Genomic DNA, 25,132 nt, shown 5'->3' with positions numbered 1-25,132 from the left:
TGTTGGTCTATGACAGAACTAAAATATAATGAAGACTGCAGCTGTAACATGAAGAGGTAAGTAGAATTCATCACCCTTCATCACCCATTTTTCCACCATGTGTTTCACACAAACCCTATTCAGTAATAGCTAGGGATGTGGAAGGTAAACTTTCAGGTCGACTGTTTTGTTACTTCTGAAAATTAGGGTAACTGTTTCGCTTTTCATTACCTACCTTATAAAGAGAGGTTTTAGAACAGGATGATTGCTGCTTCTGTTGTGTCAGATTCTGTTATTATGGTGCACGCACACATTAATGTGCCCCTAAATTACAGTTTGAATATGTCCGTCGAGCTGAAGTTCAAAGAAACTTACCAATTGAAATATGATCATAAATGGTCCATTAGACCCCGGACTGCAACACATGCCAGACCCTCCATTACATACAAACCATCATCATGCCAATTAAAGTTCCATTTGGCAGAGTAAAAAAATGGCAAGCACACAGTTAATGACAAAAAATTGCTGCTTGAATAAGAAAATCCACACACTTTTTGTTCTCAATATGTTTTTCTGTCCATTTTACTCAAATCGTGGGATACGCTGGTTAAGGAGAAAGAGCTTGTACAGATTTACCTGTGTCCAGGACACCCTTAGAGATGGAAACAAACTCACCTAGCAGCTCGTATTCATTCAGGAGGTAGGTGGGGAGGGGTGAGAAGAAGAAAGGAAGAGGATGGGGGAGATGTCGGGACCTCTGCAGTGAGGAGACACTTGTTCTGCAGCCTTACTTGGTTCAAAGTACTTACTATATCTATTTTTATGCATACTTCTGCATTTATATTCTTAAAATATTTTAATAAATATTTACTTTTCTGTACCATACTGTAGGACTACTTAAACCATATTTAAGTTGTCAACGAAGCATGAAACAAAAAAGCAGAACGTCTATATTTACATATTTTACACGGAGAACAGAATGAAACCAAAGTGTACCAACCTCGGCTTGTTTGCGCCACATGTCCAAGTTCTTGCGTTGAGCTTTGGAGAAATGGTCCCATGCCTTTTGTTTGGAAGCAGCTTGGAATACAGACACAATCTGTTCAACTGTGGCGGGATGCAGGGAAGGAGCAGAGACCACCCAGAGACAGAGACAGAGAAAGACAGAGGGCAGTTGGGAGGGAGCAGAGGAGTGAGAAAGTGGAGTCAACTAGGCATAAGTACTCGGTGTGCATGTTTGTGTGTGTTTTACATACCGAGGGACACCACTGCTCCACCTAATGGACGGCTGTTCCAACTCACATTTGAACATTTCGAGATATCGTCCAATCATTCAAATTAAATTAATATGAAAAATCTTAATACTTATTCTGACTTCTAACTAAAGTCTGTTTTTTTTGGCTGCCTATTAGCTCATTTTTAAGTCCGGTACCTGACCATTTTCAGACGAATGTTTCACTTTTTTCCTTTCTTTGTTAAGCCATGACTTGTAAATCATTCGTAAATAAAACGGGGTGCTAAAGGGACGTATTTTATCCATGGGTGCTGGTCATTTTGCATGTTTACTATTTTTACCCAAACATTTTGGGTACGATAAGGAGCATTCTGCCACAGGATGTTTCTTTCAGACCATGTGCCATTTCATACCAATATTTGATAACCTATGGATGTTTTTATACTCTCTTTAAAAACCAATAACTTAAACTAATGTTTTATAATCTACTCATTCACATTTCGCACTAACATGCGTCCTGAGTGATCGAATCATGCCCATAAAGCGCTAAAAACACGTGTGAATGGACTTAAGATGCATTCAGGATGGTTTTCTTCGAACAATCTTTCGAAGCACCCACTGACCTGACATGACTTCCATCTGGCAGCAGGGTTACCTTGTAAAGAACAGTTTCCAAAATCAGCACCAATGTCAGCCAGTCTGAAACAATTAAACAGCTATCCCGAACCCTCTAAAGAAGGGATTTTCTCTTAAAGGTTATACTTATTTGAATCTTTCTGGTAAAGTTGTTCTATCTTCCTACCATATAGTTTATTTGATTCTTTTTCAACCTGACAGAACCCACTGCTGTTTTAACATTTTAAAATGGCTAATGCAAGGCAATTTCCAGTCCTTCATACGCAGTGCAATGTTTAGTAACTAATACAGATGTGTGCCAGTAAGCCATGCTGTTTTATCAGTTAAAGTCTTCAGTGCCTGTGCACTGCCACTTAGCTTCTAAAAGTCCAACATTAGAGTGGTTATGGGTTATCCTCTCTGTAGTTATGCCGTCATAGGCTTAGAAGGCTGCATACTGACCACTTTGGTCACGATAATTTCTCCTACTACTCTCCAGTTATGCATTATCTGCAGTTATCGATGCTATTAACTTTACTGCGATACTTTCCTAAAGAGGGGGCATCAATTGAACTATAATGCCCTATGTTCTCTTTCTACAGTTGACACATAGACTATGTCTTTTTGTCAAACCTTCTGTCTCTCTCCAAAACAGGACAACTACTGGCATGGTCCTCATCTATTTAGCCGTTTTTTTCTGTCCTAGCTGCAATTACCTCTTTACTTTTTCTTTAAAATACAAAATACTCCTGGATGAGTGCTTCTGTGTTTTGTGTCTGTCTGCTCTGTCTTGTGATACTCTTAGTCGGTTGTAGCAGATGGCCGCTCTTAATGAGCGAAGGAGGAGGTTTCCTTCTGTTATGGGGACATTTTCCTTTCCACCGTCACAAGATGCATGCTGAGTATGAGGGTTTCTTGCAGTCAGTTTCCTTAAACAGAAAACCTTTTACCAATAAGCATAATAAACGTATCTTGACTGCATTGTTTTATAACTAGGACTGAATTGTCTATATGATCTGATTGAATTGCCAAAATTTTTCTGTGCACAAATTGAATCCATTTGTTTTTCAGAGTGCCTTGGGACAACATTTGTTGTGAATTGGCACCAAATAAAACTGCATTGATTATTTAGCTTTTCCTCTCTCATATCACGGCAGTTAAGCTACAGAGTTAAATATAAAAATAGTATGTAGCCAAAATAACTTCACATCAATGTGAATCAGATAAATCTCAGCTGTCTTAATGTCTATGAAAAAAATTAGTGATTGAATGTAACTGAGATGTTTAGGGAACATCAGCTTTGTATTGATCAGCTGACAGTTCGCTCTGTGACGTGACTACCTGTTCATTTGCATGTAATGCAGGTAACTGTGATCTGATGAGTTAGAACAGATTTTAATACCAGGTGTGAATGGTCGTAGTTAAGGTCGTCTAGTCACACCTTGGTTAACCTAGACCCATATTAATACCAGGTCTGAACAGGGCTAAAGTCTAACAGAGAGCAACGTGGACATGTGACAATAGGAACATTAGCTACCAGCTGGGGGCTGCTCACATTTCTTTAGTTTTTATCAGGGTTCATAATCACTTTTTTCACAAGAATCAAATGGCCAGAATGCAATCAGAACCAGAAGCAAAGTGAAATCAAAAATCCAAATAATACACTTGAATTAAATTACACATAAATGTGAGCATTTTGGGAGTAATTTCCATTCTAAAATTGGACCTTAGGCAACGCTACTACTATCAAAAAATAACGGTCCGATATAGAAAATAGTATTTTAGCAGAAACAAGGTGATTCCCAAAGAGCTATTAGCTAAAAAAATTAAAGAACACTATTTCTTAAAGAAACCAGTTTCAGCTGGTGTTCATCTACTGTAAAACATTTTTCAGAAAACTTCTTTATTCCTCCAGTCTTTAATAGGTCCATGCTGCACAACATCCCGTCATGGTCAGTTACAAGGAATTTACAGAAAACAGCAAAAAAGCAGTCAAAATATGGAGAAAGAAATTTCTCCAGATTTCTCCAAAATGTTTCTGCACAGTGCTTAACATCCCATCTGTTAACTTCTATCAGCTGTGCTCTGCAGCTGTTTGTCAATCTACTACAAACTGAAATATGTTAGCAACTATTATATATTAAAATTAACTAGATGACACCAAAGTGATGAGTTCCAGTAACTTTGATGCTCTTATAACTACCACAGTGCAGAATGGGAGCAGTGCCAAATACATTTATTACAGGAATTAATGTTTCCCATAGAACACTGGGTCAGTACGGTCAAAAATGTTTTATTTTGTTGTCAGACCATCTCTGAAACTGCTAAACCTTCTGATAAAGGGAAAAAGTAAAATTTACAAAACCACTCTAAACTGTTCACCAAAATCAGTACTATACAGTTGAACAAAGCTTACAAAATATGTTTGCTAGTTGTTTTATTACAGGGCACTGGGTCCATATGAGACTATCAAATTCTGGCAAACTTTAGGCCCATAGTAACATAAGCAATGAGAATATGCTTAATTTTCCTCAGCACATCGTTTCACTTCCAGTTTGTAATTACATTTGCTCAGAGACTGCTGATGGCCAAAAGTAACCCACTGTTCTTCTGGCAGCATTGACCATGGTGCAGCTCCACTGCAGAACAGGTCTCTTAAGAACATTACCCAAGGACGCCTTCTTACTGCAACATTAAGGGTGTTCCTGATTGCTTAACCCTCTGCAGACCATCCTTTTGTTTTTAAGAAAGAAAAAAAGCGCATTAGACAAGCTGCAGCTGAAGAATTGGTGTAAACAATTAAGCTTTCCGAGTTATTTTGGGGTACAATTGTCTAAATGAGACAAAAGCATCAACTCTAGGGTCATTGCAGACCCTACACCTGTGCAGTGATCTGCAGGATATCAACACTCTCCCTCCTATCACCTTACAGCTCTGTTTGCAGTGGTTATAGAGAACTGTATGGGAGGTCTATGCATTTCTGAGGTCCAAATGTACACACACGAATCAATAAAAATGGTTCTGTGTGAATCTGTGTGTTTGCAGGGTGCAGAGAGACAGAACAGCTCAGGAATCAATAGCCTCTTCCTGGCACCCTGTAATTTGATGAACAGTGATGATGAAGACAAAGAGAGACACGAAGCACAAAAAAAGCATTCAGGACTGTGAGCTCCTATGCAGCTGGAAATATTGAGACAGCATTTGTTTTAACAGCAGCTGAAATAGAAATTATTCTCTGTTTGTGGAAAATATTAAAAGTGCATTTTGTTCTTGCTTTTTATACCACATATTACAGATGCTGTTGCACAGGATTTGCCCTCTCACAGATTTCTTATGTTGTTCTTTGTTAATGTTACCCTTTAATGTTTTGGATCATCAAAATTGAAACAGTTTTACTTTATGGTTTCACTTGCTAAAGGAAATTCAGCTATCCAAGCCCTTCCTGGCACTATGTAAAACAAATGTAATCAAGCATTTGCATCTTTTATGGGGGGATTGTTTTAAGTAACAGATTGGTATGCCACTGCAGCTAAATGGATTTAACTCTGGCCTTTGACTAGGCCACTCCAAAATCTTAATTTATGTTTTTCTTTTACCTTTTGAACTATTCAAAGGGGACTTGCTGGTTTGATTCCCTTCATAATATCCTGCTGCATAACCCAAGTGTGCCTCTACCTAGGGCTGCAACAAACGATTATTTTGCTAATCGATTAATCTTTCGACTTAGTTTTGATTAAGCGATTAATAATCGGATAGCTATGATGCGTGATAGAAGATTGTTTTTTTTAATACAGAATTTGAATGAGGTGAAGCAAAATTTTGCCCCTTGAGGAGTTCTGGTAAGGGCATATTTACAGGTAAAGAAGGTTTTTCAGCTTAAATGCGAAATGTTTATATTAATTGAAAAATGTAATTATGGCTCTGAGTGGGTTGTTCTTTTGGAAAACTGCATGTTTTAGAGTCTGTATAGTGCAGTTAACTATTATTCAACTACTAAAATAGTTGACGATTATTTCAATAATCAATTAATCACGATTAATTGTTTTAGCCCTACTTCCACCTAAGGTCACAAACTGATGGGCAAACATCCTTATTTAGGATTTTCAGGTTGAATTCATGGTTCTTCCAATTACAGCAAATGAAAAAAAAAAGCCTGGTGGTTTTTTGTTAATTAGTGGTTTTGGCTTTAAAACTCTGCCATGGTTCCAGTTTTGCACAGTTTCGTCTGTTTGGTATACTAGATTCCCCGGAGAAGGTTCCCCGATGTTGTATGTTTTCTCCATATTTGGATAGCCCTTCCCAATAAATGTCAATAGCTTTATTTGTCATATTTTCCTGAATTTCTTCAGACAGAAGTATGTGTTTTTTGAGATCTTTTAGCCTACTTCATGTTGTCTGACAGGATCTTTTTAAGTCATTTCTTGACTCTCTCTAAGGTCAGGAGGCAATCAGCTTTCCAAACAAAATGTTTAACAAGAACGGCAGGGTTTTTCCCTTAATAAAATAAAACAAATCATAACTTGGAACCTGCATTTTGCATTTATCGAGGTTATCTTTGTCTGATATCAAAAATCGTTTATGGATCTGAGCCGAGAAACCATAACAAAATAGTAAAAGAAGGAGAAATCTATAAGAGACCATATACTTTTTCACAGCTTTTCAAATACTTTTAAATCCTTTAAAATGACCGGTTCCATCACAGAAAGATTCATCTATATAGCAAAGAAGAAAACACAAACTGTGCATATTATAAAGAAGAGGACTTTACCCTTTCAAACCTGTTAAATACCTCCAGCAGGCCAGCTCAGATTTATAATGAATAAGACCAGAAACACACCGAAAAGAAGGCAACACCATGAATGGGAATACGTTTCTATAGATAGAAATGACAGAAGATGGCTAAATACACACTCTGCATCTTAAGTCTTTAAAGTTTATTCCTCCTAATAAACAATGCATGAAATACCACCAACCACAACCAAATATTGTCTGAATATTTACATTTTACTCAACATGTGTGTGGTAGGATGTGTGGAGACAGAGTGCTCACAGGCTGTGGTCTAGTAGCTAGTAACTAGTAGCTGCAGACCTGAAGCTGTCAAAGGTGGGTGCTGCACAAGCATGCTGTTTTTTGAAATTGGTCTTATAAAAGCATAAAAGAACTAAGCATGCAGTTACTGTCCGTGTTTGGTCTCCGTTGTATTCTAGGAAAAAAATGTGTTAGGCTACTTACTTCTTTCATCTGAAGTGAACCTTAATAAACGATTCATGAAGTCTCTTCTTTCATGAATGCCAGAACAATTTCAGATTTTTTGGCATTTTACTATTCAAAGGCAACAAAAATAATCATGGCAGTCTGAAGCAGACATTCCTTTTTACTCGTGAAGTAATTTGACTTACCATTCTTTTAATCAACAATTTAGATTGTGGATGCTCAGGAACAGTATGAATGTATTTATAAATGTTTGCACAATGTCAGGTTATGAACAATACAATACTTACTTTTATGTGGATTTCAGCTCTCCAGGCAAACAGGTCCTGATTTAAATTTTAAAAATAAACTGAAGAAGAAAAAAAAACGTCTCTTCTCATTTCTGCTTCTATTTGACCTGCATATCTACCACATAAGGGGTATTTCTACTCCTTGGGCTTCAAACGTAGTCATTTTACTACTAAAAACTTCAATGTATTTTACTTTGATTTTATGTGATAGACCAACATATAGTAGAGCATACTTGTGAAGTGGAAGGCAAAGGTTACATGGTTTCCAAACGTTTTTATAAATTAAAATTTTAAAGTGTGACATGTATTTGTATTCAGCCCCCTTTGGTCTGACGCCCCTAAATAAAATACAAGGCAACTAATTCCCTTTAAAGGTTTCCATTTTAGTGCACCTTGGCATAATTTTATCTCAGGATGAATACTGACATTCTGTAAAGACCTCAGAGGGTTGTTAGAAAACATTACTGAAGAAACAGTATCATGAAGATCTAGGGACACTATTTACATAAATATTAAGTAATGAGACAGGCTTTGAATGAAGCGCTATTTTTGGCAGAAAACGTGAGTTAACAGGAAGATACATCCAAGAAAATCCTGTAAGCAAACCTGTGAGAAGAGTGGAGACTGGGGCAGAGGCATACCTGAACCTGACGTAATGAGAGCAGCAGAGACAAAAACTCTGGAGGAGCCGCTGTGATCCTCAGGTGAGGTGGAAGAATATGTTGAAACAACAACAACACACAAATCTGGCCTTTAAGGAAGACATACAAGACAAAGCCATTGTAAAGGAAAACATGGAGGTAGATGGTAGTCTGGTCAGATAAGTCCAACAATAAACTGGATCATGCTGTGAGGATGCTTTACTTGAGGAGGGAAAAGGATGCTGATCAGAGCTGCTAGGAAGAATGAAAAGACTTCATACTGGGACGGATGTTAACCTTCCAGCAGGATAACAACCCTAAACCTACAGCCAAACCTGAATAAAACACAGAATCTGCGGCAAGGCTTAAGAATTAATGTTTGCAGATGGCCTCCACACAGTTTGACTAAGCTTGAGTATTTCTCCCAGAAAGAATAGGTAGAAATTTCAATCTCTACAAGTGGAAATCTGGTAGGGTCATACCCCTAATTACCCCTATACCCGGTAACTTAACTGAAAAGTGGTCTAAAACGTACTGACTTGATGGGGCTGAGAACAAATGCAAAGAGGCAGATTTGTATTTCTAAAACTACAAAAAAATTTGTAAAAGGCTATGTATGTGATCATGAATCTTTTTACCTCCACTTCAAATCTATGCATTACCCCCATTTTCTATCACAAAATCCCCATAAAACACATCGAAGTCTCAGATTATAACATGACAAATTGACAAGGTAAAAGGGGCAAGGCAGTACTGTAAGTAGCTAGAGTGACGGTAATGACTCACATTGAGCCACTATGCCAGCCAGAGCCGTCTTGAACTTGTCTTTGGCCTCCTCCATCTCCTTCTCGTGCTGACTCTTCTCGCCTATCAGCCGGCGGATGTGGCTGTTGGAGGACTGGATCATGGAGTAGAAGTTGTTGGCGTTTCTGCGGTTGACTTCGCCCCGTTCCAGCCAGGTCAGGAGGACGCGCACGGCATCTGGAAATTTACCGTCGTCTGGGCAAAAAGAAGCGAAGAAAAAAATGAAAGGAGGAGCTTACTTTTGAACTTAAACCACATGGCTGTACTGGGCACCTGCTTCTGTGGAAAATGACGGTTATTTGGCATAAAAAAACTGCTATTCAAGCTCTTAGGACAGAATTGTGAGTTTTACAATTTTCTATTGCTGAGTGAAAAAATCCAAAATACACAAAAGGAGGAAAAGAACAAAAAGAAAAACACAAGAATTACATCATTTCAGCTAAATATTTTGCTAACATAACAACATTATAAGCTAAATTGACAACTTGGAAGCAAATAGGCTATAAAATCCATTTATACTGCAGGTGGTTTGTCATCATAGAGTGTAACTGAGTTTGGAGTACAGTAATACAAACTGGCAGTAAAAACAGCAAGATCTCTTTCCCCCTCTGGGTAAAAAAGTAAACCAAAATCTGCAGTAAATGACTGTGTTGCTCTCAACAGCAGCCCGGAGAGATCAGAAACAAAATCTTGGCTGAAACAGCACAGTGTCTGAGTTTATTTCTTGTTTTTGCTAAGGTCAGGCAGCAGAGAGCTGGAAAAGAAATATGAAGATGGTAGAGAGGTAGGAAGTCACAGCCTTGTTGTTATCAGGCTACTGAGACTGAGAGCTGGGAAGTGCCACTGCTCATTAGAGAAACAAGTTTATTCAGGCAGAAAGTTGACAGAAAGCTGTAAAGAGGAAGAAAGGAGAGCTAAGGAGAGAAGACCAAAAAAGGACGAGCAGCGAGGCTGTACGAGACAGGCGAGGAGCATGGTATAGAGATGCACTCATTCAGTGTTTAACAGACTCTCACAGTTTGTTAGAAGACTGGAAATCCTTTGTTGGAGTGACAAGCTGCACCTCAGGACTGTTCCTGTGACAACCTGGACTGCATTTGTTTCCCCTCGTAATATATCCATTTTCCTCAGGGCTCCAATACATTTCCTATGTTAAAATTCCAGAATTCTCCAATTTCTCTCCTTTCAACATTTTTAACATATACAATTTTACTATGAATTTATCCCAAACACTGACAGACAGGCAGAGAGGAAGAAAGGAAAGACACATGGAAGAAATGAAGGACATGGAAAGAAGGAATGGAGTAATGGAGGAAGAAAGTAAATGAAATTTTCATTTAGAAAAGGAGACAAGTAACAAAGAAAAAAGAGGAAGGTACATAAAGAAAGGAAGGGCATAAGGAAAGATGGAAGAACTGTCACAAGAAAGGGAACAAAGGAAGAACATGAGGGAGAAACGAAGAACACAAACAAGGAAGGAAGAATGGAAGGAAAGAAAGAACAACATGAACATTGAAAGGACACAAGGCAGGAAAGAAGGAGATGAGGGAGAAATGAATAAAGGACATGAAAAAAGAAGGAAGGAAGAAAGGAAGAAATGAAGGACATAAAGAAGAAAGAAACAGCACCAAGAAGGAGGAAAGGAAGGAAGACAAGAAGGAAAGAAGGGCATAAGGAAGGAAGTTAGATGAAAGGAAACAACATAAAGACAAAAGGACAGGGAATAAAGTGTGGAATAACAAATATAACAAATCCCATTCCTCTTTTTCTTTTTCCATGCTTATCTAGACTTGTAAAATATCTAAATCAGATTCCATACTTTTCCAGATTGTGTAGGAACCCTGCTGCCTTGTCAGAGAAAAGCTTTAAGAATATTCCCTCATGTGATGAAGAAGATCCGTTTCCAGAATATGTTCACAGTTAAAGTCCCACAAGTTGCCAGCATCCATGTCTACCTTTGATTTTGTCTCCCAGCTGACTGCACTCATGCTCAGAGTAGTGGACAATCGGAGGAGGGGAGGGCGGCCGTAGACGGTCCTCCTCCATCTTGCGCCTGTGACGCTCCTCTCGGGCCAGCATGCGCTGACGACACTCCCACTCGTACAGGTCGTCTCTGGCTTGAGCAAAGTCAACGTGGAGCCGCCCGGTGTCCTTTTTATCCGTGCTGGAGCCCAGACGGATGCGGTATCCTAGGAAAGATATGAGTTTTATTTAAGAAAATAGTAACAACAAGCAAGAGAATGAGATGGAAAAAGGATGTTGGGGGCCATTCCTAACCCCTCTTACATTTCCACCGTATCAAGGTAAAAACAATTACTTGGTCAGAAGATCTCCTCAGAAAACAGCCCAAGTGGAAAGGTAATAAATTTACCATGTTCTGCACCTTTGAGGGTGGAGCCGTGTGGAAGAATCAGTTAAATCTTCTAAGCACTGTGTCTTAAGCATCCCACATTCAGCCTTTCTACAGTTCATATTTTAACTTTAACTCACATGGATCTCAAAGATTTTAAAGAGGTCTACTTTCAGCTTTCTGTGGAAATAGAAGCAGTAAAATCCTTCAGTCACAACAATGTTTTAGGATTTTTAGGTTAAAACTCTTTACAGATTTTATATTTGGGGGCAATAATAAAAACAACCACAACATTCCATGTGAATGTGAGTTTTTGTCAGGTTTTAGGTTGGAAAGAGATGAAGCAACCTGCTGCTTTTTAGGGACATGTGACAAAGAACTCCATGTGAAAAAGGAGCAAACTCCATTAAATATTTAACTCTTTACTAAGAAATTTTCACATATCAATTTCTAATCTTATTTTTCCATCTCTGGTAACAAAAACCCCCAAAATAACCTTGTTTTACCCATTGAAAAAAAGTTTGGTAGCTAAAGAAGACAGTAGGGCACTCTCCCTAAGCTAGTCTTACCCTCTTGGGTTCAAATAACATCAGTGAGGTGCTTCTTGTAGCCATCTTCCAGTCTCTGACATCAGTCTGAAGAAAGTTTGCTCTATATTCCACTTTCAGCCTTGAGACGTTTGAAGACTTTCTTGCAGGTACAGTCCACTTTGAGTCACCCCATGGCATCTCAGTGAGATCAAGGTCTGGGCTTTGACTCGGCTCAGGACTTTCAGATTCTTGGTAAGATAATAATGCTGCTCCACCTGATGAACGGGGCTTTTGTGTCGCTCTGGAAGTGGATCATTCACTAGCACTTCCATGCTACACAGTTGGAATGACATTATGCTTTATTTGGCTTATGCCAAACATGTCCTATGTTCTGGTGTTCAAATCAATCAATTTTAGATTCAGCTGGACAAAGAACATTATTCTATTTGTCCTGGTCTTTCCAAATGTTCTCTCTAACAAACCTCACTCTGTCCGTTTTGTTTTTTTTAAAGGACCAAGGTTTTCTCTATGCACACCTTCCATGAAGTTCAGTCTTTTTTGGATTGTACTCTGCATGCAACGTCACAGTGCAATTTAATCATGGTTAGAATAAAGTCAGTGAAATTTAGTTTATTATTCCTATTGGTAAACACCTATTTATTGAAGTACGCTCAGCTAAGTCCACCAAGTTCCTGACTTTGCACAACCGGTCCTCCTGAGAAAGCATGTGGAGACGGTGGAGAGAAATTACTCAATTTTAACAGGCAGAAACATCCAGCAGAAATCGATTAAGAATGAGTGGCCATCTGCTGTTAATGCTTAACTGCTCTTTTTAAAAGGTTAAATGTAACTGTAGGTCTGCATCAATTGATCAATACATAAGAGAAACCTAGAGGCCAATTACTTCTCTATGGGCTTAGTAAGAGCCAAGTATTACTTAGTAATCCCTCTTCTCCTCTTAACTTCCCTCTTTTACGTACTTTATTGCCCTTATTCAATTTTCACTAATGACCAGTTGTGGACTGAAATGAAACCTTGCTCCATTATGTGATTTAATTGTTTTAAATGGTCTTAGTGCGTTTTAAAAAAGAGATTGCCAACACAGCCTGGAAAAGAAATGAGCGAAAAATTCTGGAGTTTCTACTTTGGTTTGCTTTCACTGCCTCTGACTCTTAATCTAAAACTGCTTCAATATTTCATATGAGGAGAAGCCGTTGTGCTAGAGCAGCCTGAGTGTGTGTCATTGCTGGGTATTGTTGTTTGCACGGGCTCTCCGTGAGTGTGTGTGGGTGGGGGATAATTTATGGGGAAACTACACAGCCCTGTCATCGCTCCAATATATGGACCTCTGCACCCACACCTCACTGTAGGAAGAGAGGCTTTTGAAATCAAGGAATCTCTCATTCAAACTCACTATCTCTCATGCATTTGTGGGCACACACAATAATGCTGAGCATATTTCTCAGAGGGCGGCTCATCTGAGTGGGCTTTTTTAAAGCAGGTGCGAGTGGTCATCAGTTTGCATAGAGAGATTGAGGATCTCTGCGCTGCTATTGCTGAAAATGAAGATGACATAAAAACACAGAAGGTGCACCCAGATAGTTGGCAGAGAAGCTTTTTAAAAACGTAATAATTATGTTTTTTCTCATAAAACAGACTTTTCTCTGACTCTAGAATTACAAGTTCTTAGACTGGGGATTTCAAGGTACTTCGTGATCTCATTTATATTCCAAAATGAACCTCTATTGATCTATGCAACATGACATACGTAGTTAATTATTTGCCTCTCTGAAGTAGCCACTAGTTTTATTCACTGCAACTTTGAAATGTCAATTTTTGGGTTAAATGTGGCACTGCAAACATGGCTATATGTCATCTGAGATAAATGAGGCCAACTTTCACGATTCTAAACAAAAATCACAGCTTTGGAGAGTTTGAAGTATTTATGATAAAAAGAAAAAACTCTTTGAGGATCTAATGACTATTAAAGCCTTTGTTAGTCATGGAAACTTTGGGAAGGCTGTTCCTGAAATTTAGTGCTATGTTGCTTTTACCTTTTCCAAAACTAGTTTTGATGTATATTTGGGATTATTCTCCTGTTAGAACACCAACTTGTTTTATATATACTGAAGTTGTTATTCCATCATCATTCAACCCTAGAAAGGAGGTGCATCATGCATTTAAACGTCTAACCAGCACTGTGGCTGACTTTGTGGGACAGCGACATGCTTATTTAGTGCTCAAAAAGCACTAATTTAGCACAACCAAGTAATATGTATGAAAGCTTACCAGATAGGAAGAGAGCCTTGTCCACTGTAGGTTCCTCGGCGAACCTGATGTGACAGAAGTTCTTCTTACTTTTGCGAATGGCTGTGATATCACCACACTGTCCAAAGACCTCCATGATGAGCTGCTCGGTGGCGTTTTCTGGCAGACCACCGACAAACACAGTTTTGCAACCGGGGGGGCGTTCTCTTGTGGCTGGAGGTGGAAGATCTGTTCAAAGTGAAGAGATAGAGTCAATGCATGTGGGAAATGTAAATTATACCAGATTTCTGTCTGTGTATGTTTCTTGGATTAAGTGAGGCAGGAACATATCCAAGTTGGTCTAAGCCAGGTTCCTGAGGCAATATTTTTTTCTAATTTATGAGCAATTCTTAAGACAAATCCGACATTCATGGGCACATACGAAGAACCTGTGCAACAAAAAGAGCCTACCAACACGTTTAAACTCAGTGCCCCAGTGCTGTTTTGTGAAACACAAATAAACAAGCAAGGTTGGAATAAATAAACAAACTAATGTAATTCTGCCCATTGACATTTATGCAGAGATAATAAAAATGAAATACACAAACTGAAGAAACGATCCAGCCATTTGAGCAAAAGTGAAATCTAATTTTGAGTGTGAGCTATGCTCTTTGAGAAGCTGAAAACAATATGCACCATGGCAGCAATTGTTTTCATTATTCATTTTGCCAATAGCGAGGGTGTCAGGGTAAATTTCCTGTCTTTTTTTTAACTCAGTAGAAAATAAATGTGATTTTATTCGAGTAGTAAAAAATCCATTGAGCAACAATGTGTTTAAAACATGAGAGATATTAATGAATAATTGAATGAATGAATAAATAAATAAATAAATCTAAAGTTTATATAAAAATTTTATTGATGCTAATAATAAATGGACTAGACTTGAACATGAGGCAGTTATAAAGATGTATGCTATTGATTTCATATTGACAGTATAGTTGCTATCAGTCTATGGCCTGATTGTTTTCTAGAGATTACATTTTTACAAAAAATATGTCAAATGTACAGGGGTTGGTTGGACAATGAAACTGAAACACATGGTTTTAGACCACAATAATTTATTAGTATGGTGTAGGGCCTCCTTTTGTGGCCAATACAGCGTCAATTTGTCTTGGGAATGACATATACAAGTCCTGCACAGTGGTCAGAGGGATTTTAAGCCATTCTTCTTGCAGGATAGTGGCCAGGTCACTACGTGATACTGGTGGAGGAAAACGTTTCCTGACTCGCTCCTCCAAAACACCCCAAAGTGGCTCAATAATATTTAGATCTGGTGACTGTGCAGGCCATGGGAGATGTTCAACTTCACTTTCATGTTCATCAAACCAATCTTTCACCAGTCTTGTTGTGTGTATTGGTGCATTGTCATCCTGATACACGGCACCGCCTTCAGGATACAATGTTTGAACCATTGGATGCACATGGTCCTCAAGAATGGTTCGGTAGTCCTTGGCTGTGACGTGCCCATCTAGCACAAGTATTGGGCCAAGGGAATGCCATGATATGGCAGCCCAAACCATCACTGATCCACCCCCATGCTTCACTCTGGGCATGCAACAGTCTGGGTGGTACGCTTCTTTGGGGCTTCTCCACACCGTAACTCTCCTGGATGTGGGGAAAACAGTAAAGGTGGACTCATCAGAGAACAATACATGTTTCACATTGTCCACAGCCCAAGATTTGCGCTCCTTGCACCATTGAAACCAACGTTTGGCATTGGCATGAGTGACCAAAGGTTTGGCTATAGCAGCCCGGCCGTGTATATTGACCGTGTGGAGCTCCCGACGGACAGTTCTGGTGGAAACAGGAGAGTTGAGGTGCACATTTAATTCTGCCGTGATTTGGGCAGCTGTGGTTTTATGTTTTTTGGATACAATTCGGGTTAGCACCCGAACATCCCTTTCAGACAGCTTCCTCTTGCGTCCACAGTTAATTCTGTTGGATGTGGTTCATCCATCTTGGTGGTATGCTGACATTACCTTGGATACCGTGGCTCTTGATACATCACAAAGACTTGCTGTCTTGGTCACAGATGCGTCAGCAAGACGTGCACCAACAATTTATCCTCTTTTGAACTCTGGTATGTCACCCATAATGTGTGCATTTCAATATTTTGAGCAAGACTGTGCTCTTACCCTGCTAATTGAACCTTCACACTCTGCTCTTACTGGTGCAATGTGCAATCAATGAAGACTGGCTACCAGGCTGGTCCAATTTAGCCATGAAACCTCCCACACTAAAATGACAGGTGTTTCAGTTTCATTGTCCAACCAGACATGCGGACATTTACTGGGTGAAGAGAGCAATTTTTCCACAAAGATCATCTACACAGGCAACGTGGGTGTAAGCAAGAACACAGGTGAAGAGGCAGGATTTCTCTTCCCTCAGCAAAAATGTTCTCCACATTGGAGACTTTTGTCCCAGGATTATGAAATAAATGGACTCTTTTATTTAAGGGGATGAAGAACCTAGAACTGAGAGATGAGGACACAACAAAATTTTTTCCACTGCTTTGACAGACAGCTTAAAAAACAGTTAGCCAGACCACTGAGGTGACAACAAGTGTTGTTTGTGAGCATAAAGTGTTTGTCTCCTGCTGTCCATGGATCATTTTATTAAAATAATCTGCTCTCTCTAAACGTCCTTCCTGCATGTTCATCCAGGATAATTAGCTGCAGCAGCATAACCTTCTCCCTGTGTTGGAGCCAAATGTAAAAAAAATTAACTTCCCTTCAATCCACCAATTATGATTATGCCATGATACCTGAGGGTTGCCTTCCATATGTAATATGGAAGGCAATATGTAATATGTATTATATATGTACTGCCATTACACTACATTGTTTATACATATTTCTCAATTTTAGAGATGAAGATGAATAAAACACTTTCAGATGCAAGCCTGACCCCAAATGAAAAGTTGTATGAATGATCATATACCCATTACGGATGTCCTGAAAAAAAGTACCATCTTCAATGTGAAAAACACCCTTAATTCCAAAAAAATCTGAGTAATTATGACTTGGGTCACCGAACAACATTTAAAGTAAAAGAAAGAAATCTGTATACCATAGACGGAAAGACCTTTTATAAAGACAGCCCAATTCTAAAGGTTGAGGCTGCAAAAGTCAATTAAGTCACAAAAATAACACATGTGACCTAAAAAGAAACATGTTCAGATCAGTTTTTGCTAGATAAATGCTAAAAAGCATAAAAATGAAATCTTTTTTGGCAACAATGTGATTGCAAATCCTTTTATATGGAAAGTTTCCTGCACTTTAGAAATCATTTATTCAACACAGATGAGTTTTGACTGATCTAATCTCCAATAGATCAGGCTTCTCATCCATGATGAATGTGATTAGTGAGGTCTATGAGGAGTGAACCGCATAATCAGTGGAACGCTGAGGATGCTGTATTTCCAGATAGGCCTTGCACTCTCAGATGCTGCTGTTCCCATCCCAGCAAACATCAATACTTTGAGACAAAATGGGTTGATTTTGGCTCAATATCCCATGAGTAGTATAGAGGAGATGGAGGGTGAGTGGGGTCATTTTCATTCATTTAGATATGTTAACTGTGACCAACGTGATTTAAAAACTGAGATCTTCTTAGGTACATTGACAATAGCAATACAGCTGTAGCATTTTCTTCCTCATATAGTTAAAATGTGTCACAATCAAATTATTTTAGCTCATTTAAACCATTGTACTCTTGATACTTTATTTTTTGCAGACATATGTCACACTTTTGTTTTTTTACAAGTCACTGCTGCACAAACAGCTACTCTACACAAATAAAGTGACAGCCTTATCTTCAGTCTACCCTCATCTACACCAGAAAGATTTGAGTAGTAACAGGGTGAATGAAAACAACCTGGAGGGATTTCTCAACAGGGTGGCTGATCCAATTCTGCAAAACAGAATGAGAAGCATCTTAGAAGTCAGTCGGCATCGCAAGGTAACTTTCAGCTGACATTGTCTGGTTTCTATGTAAGATGGTGAGTTTGGAGATGCATTCCTTTGAAAGTCAGACAACAAAACAGTGTTTAAAAGCCTAAATACAAAACTTTACTATAATTTTATGGGTTTCAATACAGGGTGTGGAAAAACACACTAGATAGATGGATGAATGAATGCCATAGATGTTCACAAGTCATTTTTTCCAAGTCCAAGTCAAGTCCCAAGTCTTTCGCCCTAATTCAGAGTGAAGCCTTAAATCTTTAACGTCTTCTTGAGTTTCATCTTTGTATTTCTCACACTTTCATGGACACAAAATACCATCAATCTTTTTGCTGCTTCCTTTCTTAAAATGTGACTGTGGAAGCAAAATTTTCTCAGGAGTGACATTCCTCCAGAGCTGGCGGATTAAACTAGTTTTGAGTTGAGATGGGCAAAAAAAAAAAAAGAAGAAAAACATGGTTTAGAAAAAGCTTGTGATGGCAGGAAATAGCTTTGCTGGCAGATTCAACAAAGAGTTCCAAATTAAGTGACCTTTTCGGCCCACGAGTGGATGATAAAGCAGCGAGGACGGAGAGAGGGAAACAGATGCTCTACAGCAACGTCCAAATGTGCCAAGCTGCAAATGCAATAGAAAATTTCTTTTCTTTTTTTGGCATAGAAAACGTCTTGTTATTTTGTCTGGTAATTAATTGGTAACCATTAAAAAGTCAGAGTGGGAATATTTCGCAATCCCCTCAGCTTACTGCTGTGTCAACACCCACTGTTATGGCAAAAGACGATTTTATGCAAATGCGCCACAAACAAGATCCGGATGAACTATTCATGATTTCCAGATTACAATAAATAGATTATATCATAACAACTATGAAAACATGGGTGACTGTTCCGAGTGATTGCATTTGCATGGAAAAATAATAAGCAGCTAAAACCTGAGGGAACAACAAAGAGGAAGAGCAAGGAGGAAGCTTTTTTTTCCCCACAGCATCTACTGTGGAAATTATATCACACAGACACTGCTGCCAAGAAGAAAATAACAGAAAAAAAGGTGAGACAGGAGGAAAACAAAGATGCAGAGGCAGAGCCCTGAGCTGATATGTGCAGTATTTTATATTATTACATTGTGTTCAGTTCATTTGAATAAATTAGGAAAAGATTAAATAAAGTCAGTTTAACAGAAAAGGCTTATAAATAGCCATATTTTCTTGAACTACACTACCAGTCAAAAGCTTTAGAACCACTTACTCATTTATGATTTTTTCTTTATGTTCATGACTTTTTACATTGTATGATTCTCACTGAAGGCAACAAAATTGTGAATGAACACATATGGAATTACGCACGAAGGAAGACATTATTGAAAGTAAAGCATAGGAAGACCTACTTGCAGTTTATTTTTTTTACAAGCCATGTAGAGGTCACAGCAAACATGAGAAAGAAGGTGCTACAGTATATTAACAAGAGAGGAAAATTTTATGTTTTGGCCTACATGCCAATAAATGTGTTTGGAGAAAACCAACATTTCACTCTGAACATGATGATGGCAGAATCATGCTGTGGGAATGCTTTTTGTTGTCAGGGTCAAGAAAGTTGGCCAGAGGTGACGAGAAGATGGACAGAGATAAAGACGGGCAGTAAAAGACTTGAGACTGGGATGGAAGTTGGCCTTCCAGCAGGACAACGAGCTTAAACATACAGCCATATTTGTATTTAGCTAAATATAAAAAATTCAAGACACCTTTCCTGGGCACTACATGGATGCTGATGAAAGCAAACAGTCTGCTCATTCTTAGTTCAGAACCGCCCGAGGAGCCAGCCGTACGTGTGTGGCCGCCGCTTCACTGAGGAAAGGTGATCACCATCCATCAGCTTGACTCGATAAACACCCACTCCTGGAGCGAGGCGATGCCACAGCAGGGAGGCGTCAACCATTTTAGAGCTAACAGAAGCTACTCCTGGACACACTCAAGTAAACATGTTAAGTTCATTTATGTCACATCTGAACAATCAGCAGGAACTGATCCGAATGCACCAGGTTTTTAGAACTACAAGCTTCATCTACTCATAGAAGATCTGACAATTCTCCTTGCTTTATTGTTGACCAATAAAGTTAGATTGTCTATTTTTAAAGTCATTTAGCTCATGGATGACTGAACAACAATAAAATGAGTCATGGATATTGCAGTTGCAGAACACCATCATCTGCAATCTCCTATAACTTGTAGAGAAAATACCTATTATTTTTAAAACCAAGAGCTTCACAATTAGCTGTTAGCAATTTCAACAGAGACCAATCAACCCTGTTTTGTTTTCCAGTGACAGGTAAACAGAATGTGCAAAAACAGCTTTTATCCATCCTCAACTAAAAAAAGGTTTGAAAGAGAGAGATAAGATGTAAGTTTTGTTTTTTGTCCAATTTGACAATCAATCTGATTCCACAGATCTAAATTCAAGCTCACAAACTTCACATAGGATTTAGAAAAAACAGCTAAAGTGCTTTATGTGTAGGCAGAAGTGGAAAAAGGGTTAATGTGCAGGGAAACGTAGTTTAAAGAAAAATGAACTTGTTGAGGATGCAAATCTTTAGGGTGTTAAAGGTGATGCACACTGACAGGATGGAAGGAGAAACCTTGAAGGGAGGGAGGGGAGCAGAAGGGGGTTGTTGTTTCTCAGCTGAAAGGTCAGTGACCGAGGATGCTGCACGTAGTGTCAGCTTGAGAGCATGCAGCCAGATGGCAATGACTACTTGGATGGACACCATATGTACAACCTGGCTGCCGAGACAAGTGCTTTCCCTGTGATGTTTGATAGAAGCCTTAATGCATCAAACCATCTGCAACACTAATACAGCTAAGGCTCAAAGCAGCTCCTCGGCCTGTAACAGGTCACCTCCCAGGGCTTAAATTAATTCAGAATCAGGTTGTGGGGCAGCTAAACTGGTAGATTAAGCGCTCCATGAGGTAAACCACAGCTTCCCTCTTGCTTTATCAATTAATGTTTAAATAAAAGCCACTAGAGCCCAAATAAATTCTCAATCATTTAGAAAATTCCAGATGTTTACATCTGCAAATGTCAAATACTTTATTCCCTTTATAAGTAGCATTCCCTTTGAAATCCCATAATTACAGCTAAAAGTACATCTGACAGCATGCGGCCTGGAATTGTGATTTATCACTATAATATTGCTGCGTTTCAGTGAAACAGACACTACAACTTAAAATCCTCAGAAATCAAACTAATGTACCAACCACATGTGAAAATGCCTGCCTTGTTGTGCAGAAAGCCAACTGTAAATGCTGCAGAGATTATGAAAAATTGACCTAAAAATACTAAGTAAGGTAAACAAGCCCTTTTTTCTCTCTAAAGGCCGAGTGTTTCTGCTGACGGTTGAAGTCGGAGTATGAAACATTTTCCGTGCAGCTGGGTATTTTAATCTGCACAGCAATTTCTGGCGCCTGTCCGAGTAACCTCTGATAGTGGAACTGAAATGAATTAAGAGGAGCACCGATGATGAATTTTTCATGACGTGTACTGTAAAAATAGAATGGATCAGAGAAAGGCTAATAAATGGGTGCAAAGACAACAGTTCCTGAAGCTGTAAGTAGTAGTCATGTCAACAGACATTTAAAAAGAGCAGCATTGATGACATATCTGTAAGTACTTTAAATATCCATTTTCCATTTACCAGATTTTCTTCATAACTAAGAGTAGGGATCTGCGATGGAATGGCGACCTGTCCAGGGTGTACCCTGCCTCTCGCCCGTAGACTGCTGGAGATAAGCAACAGCTCCCCTGTGACCCACTATGGAATAAGCGGTATATCAGCAATTGGCTGATAATGGTTTTCAGTTTGAGCGAACCATACTGTTGTCTAGCTAGTACAAACTCAAAAATACGATCCTTCTTCAAGTAGTGAAAGCACCACACTGAGTGCCGTCAGGTTACACTGACCAAAACACACTTTGGTGTGGAAGCTGTTACTGAAAGAAGAAGACTTAAAGTTAGTTGTTTTCAAAAGAAGTGAGGTGTTTGATAGGGAACTGCATTTTTTATAACATTTCAAGACTTGTCTTTGGTTCATTTAGGGTGGGAGAGAGAGCAAGTCTTTCAGTTGATAGCAAAAAGGCTGACCACGGCAAGGTTTTTCTGCTGTATCCTGTTCATTGAAACATAACGGATTGGAAAATGTTGTTAGCCTTTTTGAAATCTAGGAATCAAGACAAGGATTAGATTTTTCTGGGGTATACATATGGCAACCCTGGTTATTGTAATGCTAGGCACAATATATAATAGCTAATATAAAAAGGGTTAAGCAAGTTTAAATGTCAATTATTTTGTCTGTTTAAAAATAATAGTAAAGTTTTTTGGATCATTAATGTATTTAAAAAAAGTTCACAGAAAGCACAGACGTAAAAAGCTATTTAAAATGAAAGTGTCTTCTACAACACGTCGAGCGATGTCTGGTTCATTCAGGCTGCAAGACAGCGAGAGAGAGCAAGACTTTCAGCAGATATCACAATGGCTGAATACAGCAAAACTGTTGTTTTATCCTTTTGAGTGCATGACAGAAAACCCCTGTTTGTTGAATCATTGATATGTTTAAAATGAAGTCAGAGGAAACACAAAGATGTAAAAAGTTATTTTCGTTTATTCATTACAATAGGCTTTAACTGATGATACAAAGGCTTAAGAGGATAAAACAAAGTTGCTCTGTTCATCTTTTCGAGTTTTCATCCACTGTCATGGAGCATGTTGAATTTGGAAATGTTTGCCAGCTTTTGAAAATCCCTAAGTAAAGGTTAAGATGAATAGTCTGTGAGGAATGCACACAGAGACTTGTTTTGGTGATGCAAGCCCTAAAGTAAATTGCTACAGTCAGTTTAAAGAGTGAAAAGTAATTACTTTTTTTGTTTTACAGCAGCTGCCACATGGGTGTGACACAGGATCACATTCTCATGAGACACCAGTTAATAAAAGGTCAGACACTGAGTTAAAAAATTATCCACAAAACTCCCCTCTAGTCAGTATACAAAGTTGTTGAAGTGCTTTTTGTGATATTTATACATGGTTAGAAAGCACTGTAGTCTACTCATGTAAACTTTGACTTATGAATAATTTGAATGGACAGATAATGGACTTGTGTCTGTACTGGTTCTGTTAGATCTCAGTGCTGCATTTGATACAGTCGATCACAATATTCTCTTAAAAAGGCTGGAATATTCTGTGGGGATCAGGGGAAAAGCACTAGGCTGGTTTACATCTTATTTGTCTGACAGATTCCAGTTTGTTCATGTAAATGATAAATCATCATTAAAGTACTAAATTAAACTCTCTGTAGTTATGCTGATATAGGCTTAGGCTGTTGGAGAACATAATGACCACTTTCACCCTCCGCTACATTCTCACACTACTCTCCAATTTTGCATTGTTTGCTGTTATTTCAGCTTTTAACTATGTTCTCTCTCTTTTCTCTTCCTAGAAGCTACACCTGGCCTGACTCTGTGTCTACCTGTGACACCTTTCTGGAGGGGGGCATCGTCTGAGCTTCTGCTGGCAACAACTTAATGCTCACCCTCTACCAATGATTCACATAGCCCTGTCTTTCAGTGTTTAACCCTTTCTCTCTCCTAGACATAGCTACTGACTGAGCTTCTAATGTGACTAACTCTATGTGTTGATCTGTTCTTTCTTTCTAGATGAAACGACTAAAGGAGCTACATCCATTAACATTTACTTTTCCTTCCCATAGAAAGGACTCCTGGATCAGTGCTTCTTTGTTCTCTTTGTGTCTCTGCTCTGTTCTCTCAAACCCCCAGTCAGTCGTGGCAGATGGCCGCTCACACTGAGCCTGGTTCTGCTGGAGGTTTCTTCCTGTTAAAAGGGAGTTTTTCCTCTCCACTGTCGCTACATGCATGCTCAGTGTGAGGGATTGCTGCAAAGTCAACGCCAGTGACTGTCCACTGTCTTTACATGCTCATCCAGGAGGAGGGAATGCTGCAAGTTACTGACTGGATGCAATCTGCTGGGTTTCCTTAGATAGAAAAACTTTTTATCCAATTTGAACAAATAACTGAATCTGACTGCACTGTTCAATTGTTAGGATTAATTGGAATGTATGTACCTGACTGTTGTGAAGTGCCTTGAGACAACATGTGTTGTGAATTGGCGCTATATAATAAAACTGAACTGAATTGAAACAAATTATTGCAGAATTAGCACTCTAAAGGTGGATAGTCCTTGAAGAACTGTGAAAGTAAGACTGATCCTTAAATGCCAGCATATAGGAAAATCATGCAGGAGCCAATTTATAAGGCCAACAAATTAATTGGTTGAGTTCTTCAGAGAAAATACCTTCATTTAAAGACATCCGGTGAGTTTTCTGAAAATATGCTCAATTTTGTCCTCTTTAATAAAAAAAAAAAATCAAAAGCTTGATTCTAACTAGGCATTAATTTAGGAAACTTCTAACTTAATATGTAGCTCCCTTTTTTGTCCTTTCATTACTTAAGATTTGGGTTTCACTTTGAAACAAAATTTACAGAAATGGGGGCGTTAACAGAAATCCTACTGCTGAAATACATCAAAGGCAGGTTTTTAGGTTTCCTGCATATTCCCAGTAATTAGAGTATCCCGAGTGAGATGTTGCATTATGGGATGTGTCCCCTTTGTGTATTACTTAGAAACGTTTTTCTTCTTATTATGCCAATCCTGATTGGCTGGTGATTGTGATGCCACCATCACCCAACCCTTAAGCAGCCTGTGCTACGATGCCTCATCATTCAAAAAGCTCTTTTCGCTTCAGAATATATCTCGTCACTCTTTTAATGCGTTGACTGACAAAGTATTACCCTCTATGAGATTCAGTCCTTCTGAGTCACAAACAGAAATGTTTACAATATACAGGGAGGATGGACAGACAAACCAAGACATAAATGTGAACTGCTTTTTCTCTGGCCCCTTTCAAGACTAATTTGTTTGGAGAGACACCATGAGGATCTGCGGACCCTGGCAGCACATCTCTGAGCGTCACAGAGCTGCACTATCAATCCACCACCATCGTAATAGCAGGCAGTTCCCTCTGGGCCTCTCACATGCCAGTCGTCTGCCTCGTGAGTTAGTTGACTTTCATGAGGGGAACCAGCTCCAGACAGTTTTGCCTGGTTGCTGAAAATACCAGGCTTTGAGATTAGCTGTTTTTTTCTCTTTGAGTG

The 25,132-nt window shown here is 38.9% G+C and overlaps 1 protein-coding gene across 14 annotated transcripts in view; it reads right to left on the bottom strand.

Moving 5' to 3' along the window:
- The window catches only part of enox2 (ecto-NOX disulfide-thiol exchanger 2), a 251,385-nt gene that overhangs the window by 31,040 nt on the left and 195,213 nt on the right, over positions 1-25,132 (bottom strand). For all 14 annotated transcript variants that reach the window (XM_047354595.1, XM_047354597.1, XM_047354593.1 and 11 more), the window contains 4 exons: positions 13,945-14,151; positions 10,731-10,964; positions 8,758-8,970; positions 980-1,086 (listed from right to left, as the gene is read on the bottom strand). In XM_047354595.1, coding sequence (XP_047210551.1) covers positions 980-1,086; positions 8,758-8,970; positions 10,731-10,964; positions 13,945-14,151 — 761 coding nt within the window. The remainder of the gene's footprint in view (positions 1-979; positions 1,087-8,757; positions 8,971-10,730; positions 10,965-13,944; positions 14,152-25,132) is intronic.

Source organism: Girardinichthys multiradiatus, chromosome 23 (assembly GCF_021462225.1).
Source record: "Girardinichthys multiradiatus isolate DD_20200921_A chromosome 23, DD_fGirMul_XY1, whole genome shotgun sequence".
In the NCBI taxonomy this organism is placed as follows: Eukaryota; Metazoa; Chordata; class Actinopteri; order Cyprinodontiformes; family Goodeidae; genus Girardinichthys; species Girardinichthys multiradiatus.
This window is presented reverse-complemented; position numbering and strand designations above follow the sequence as displayed.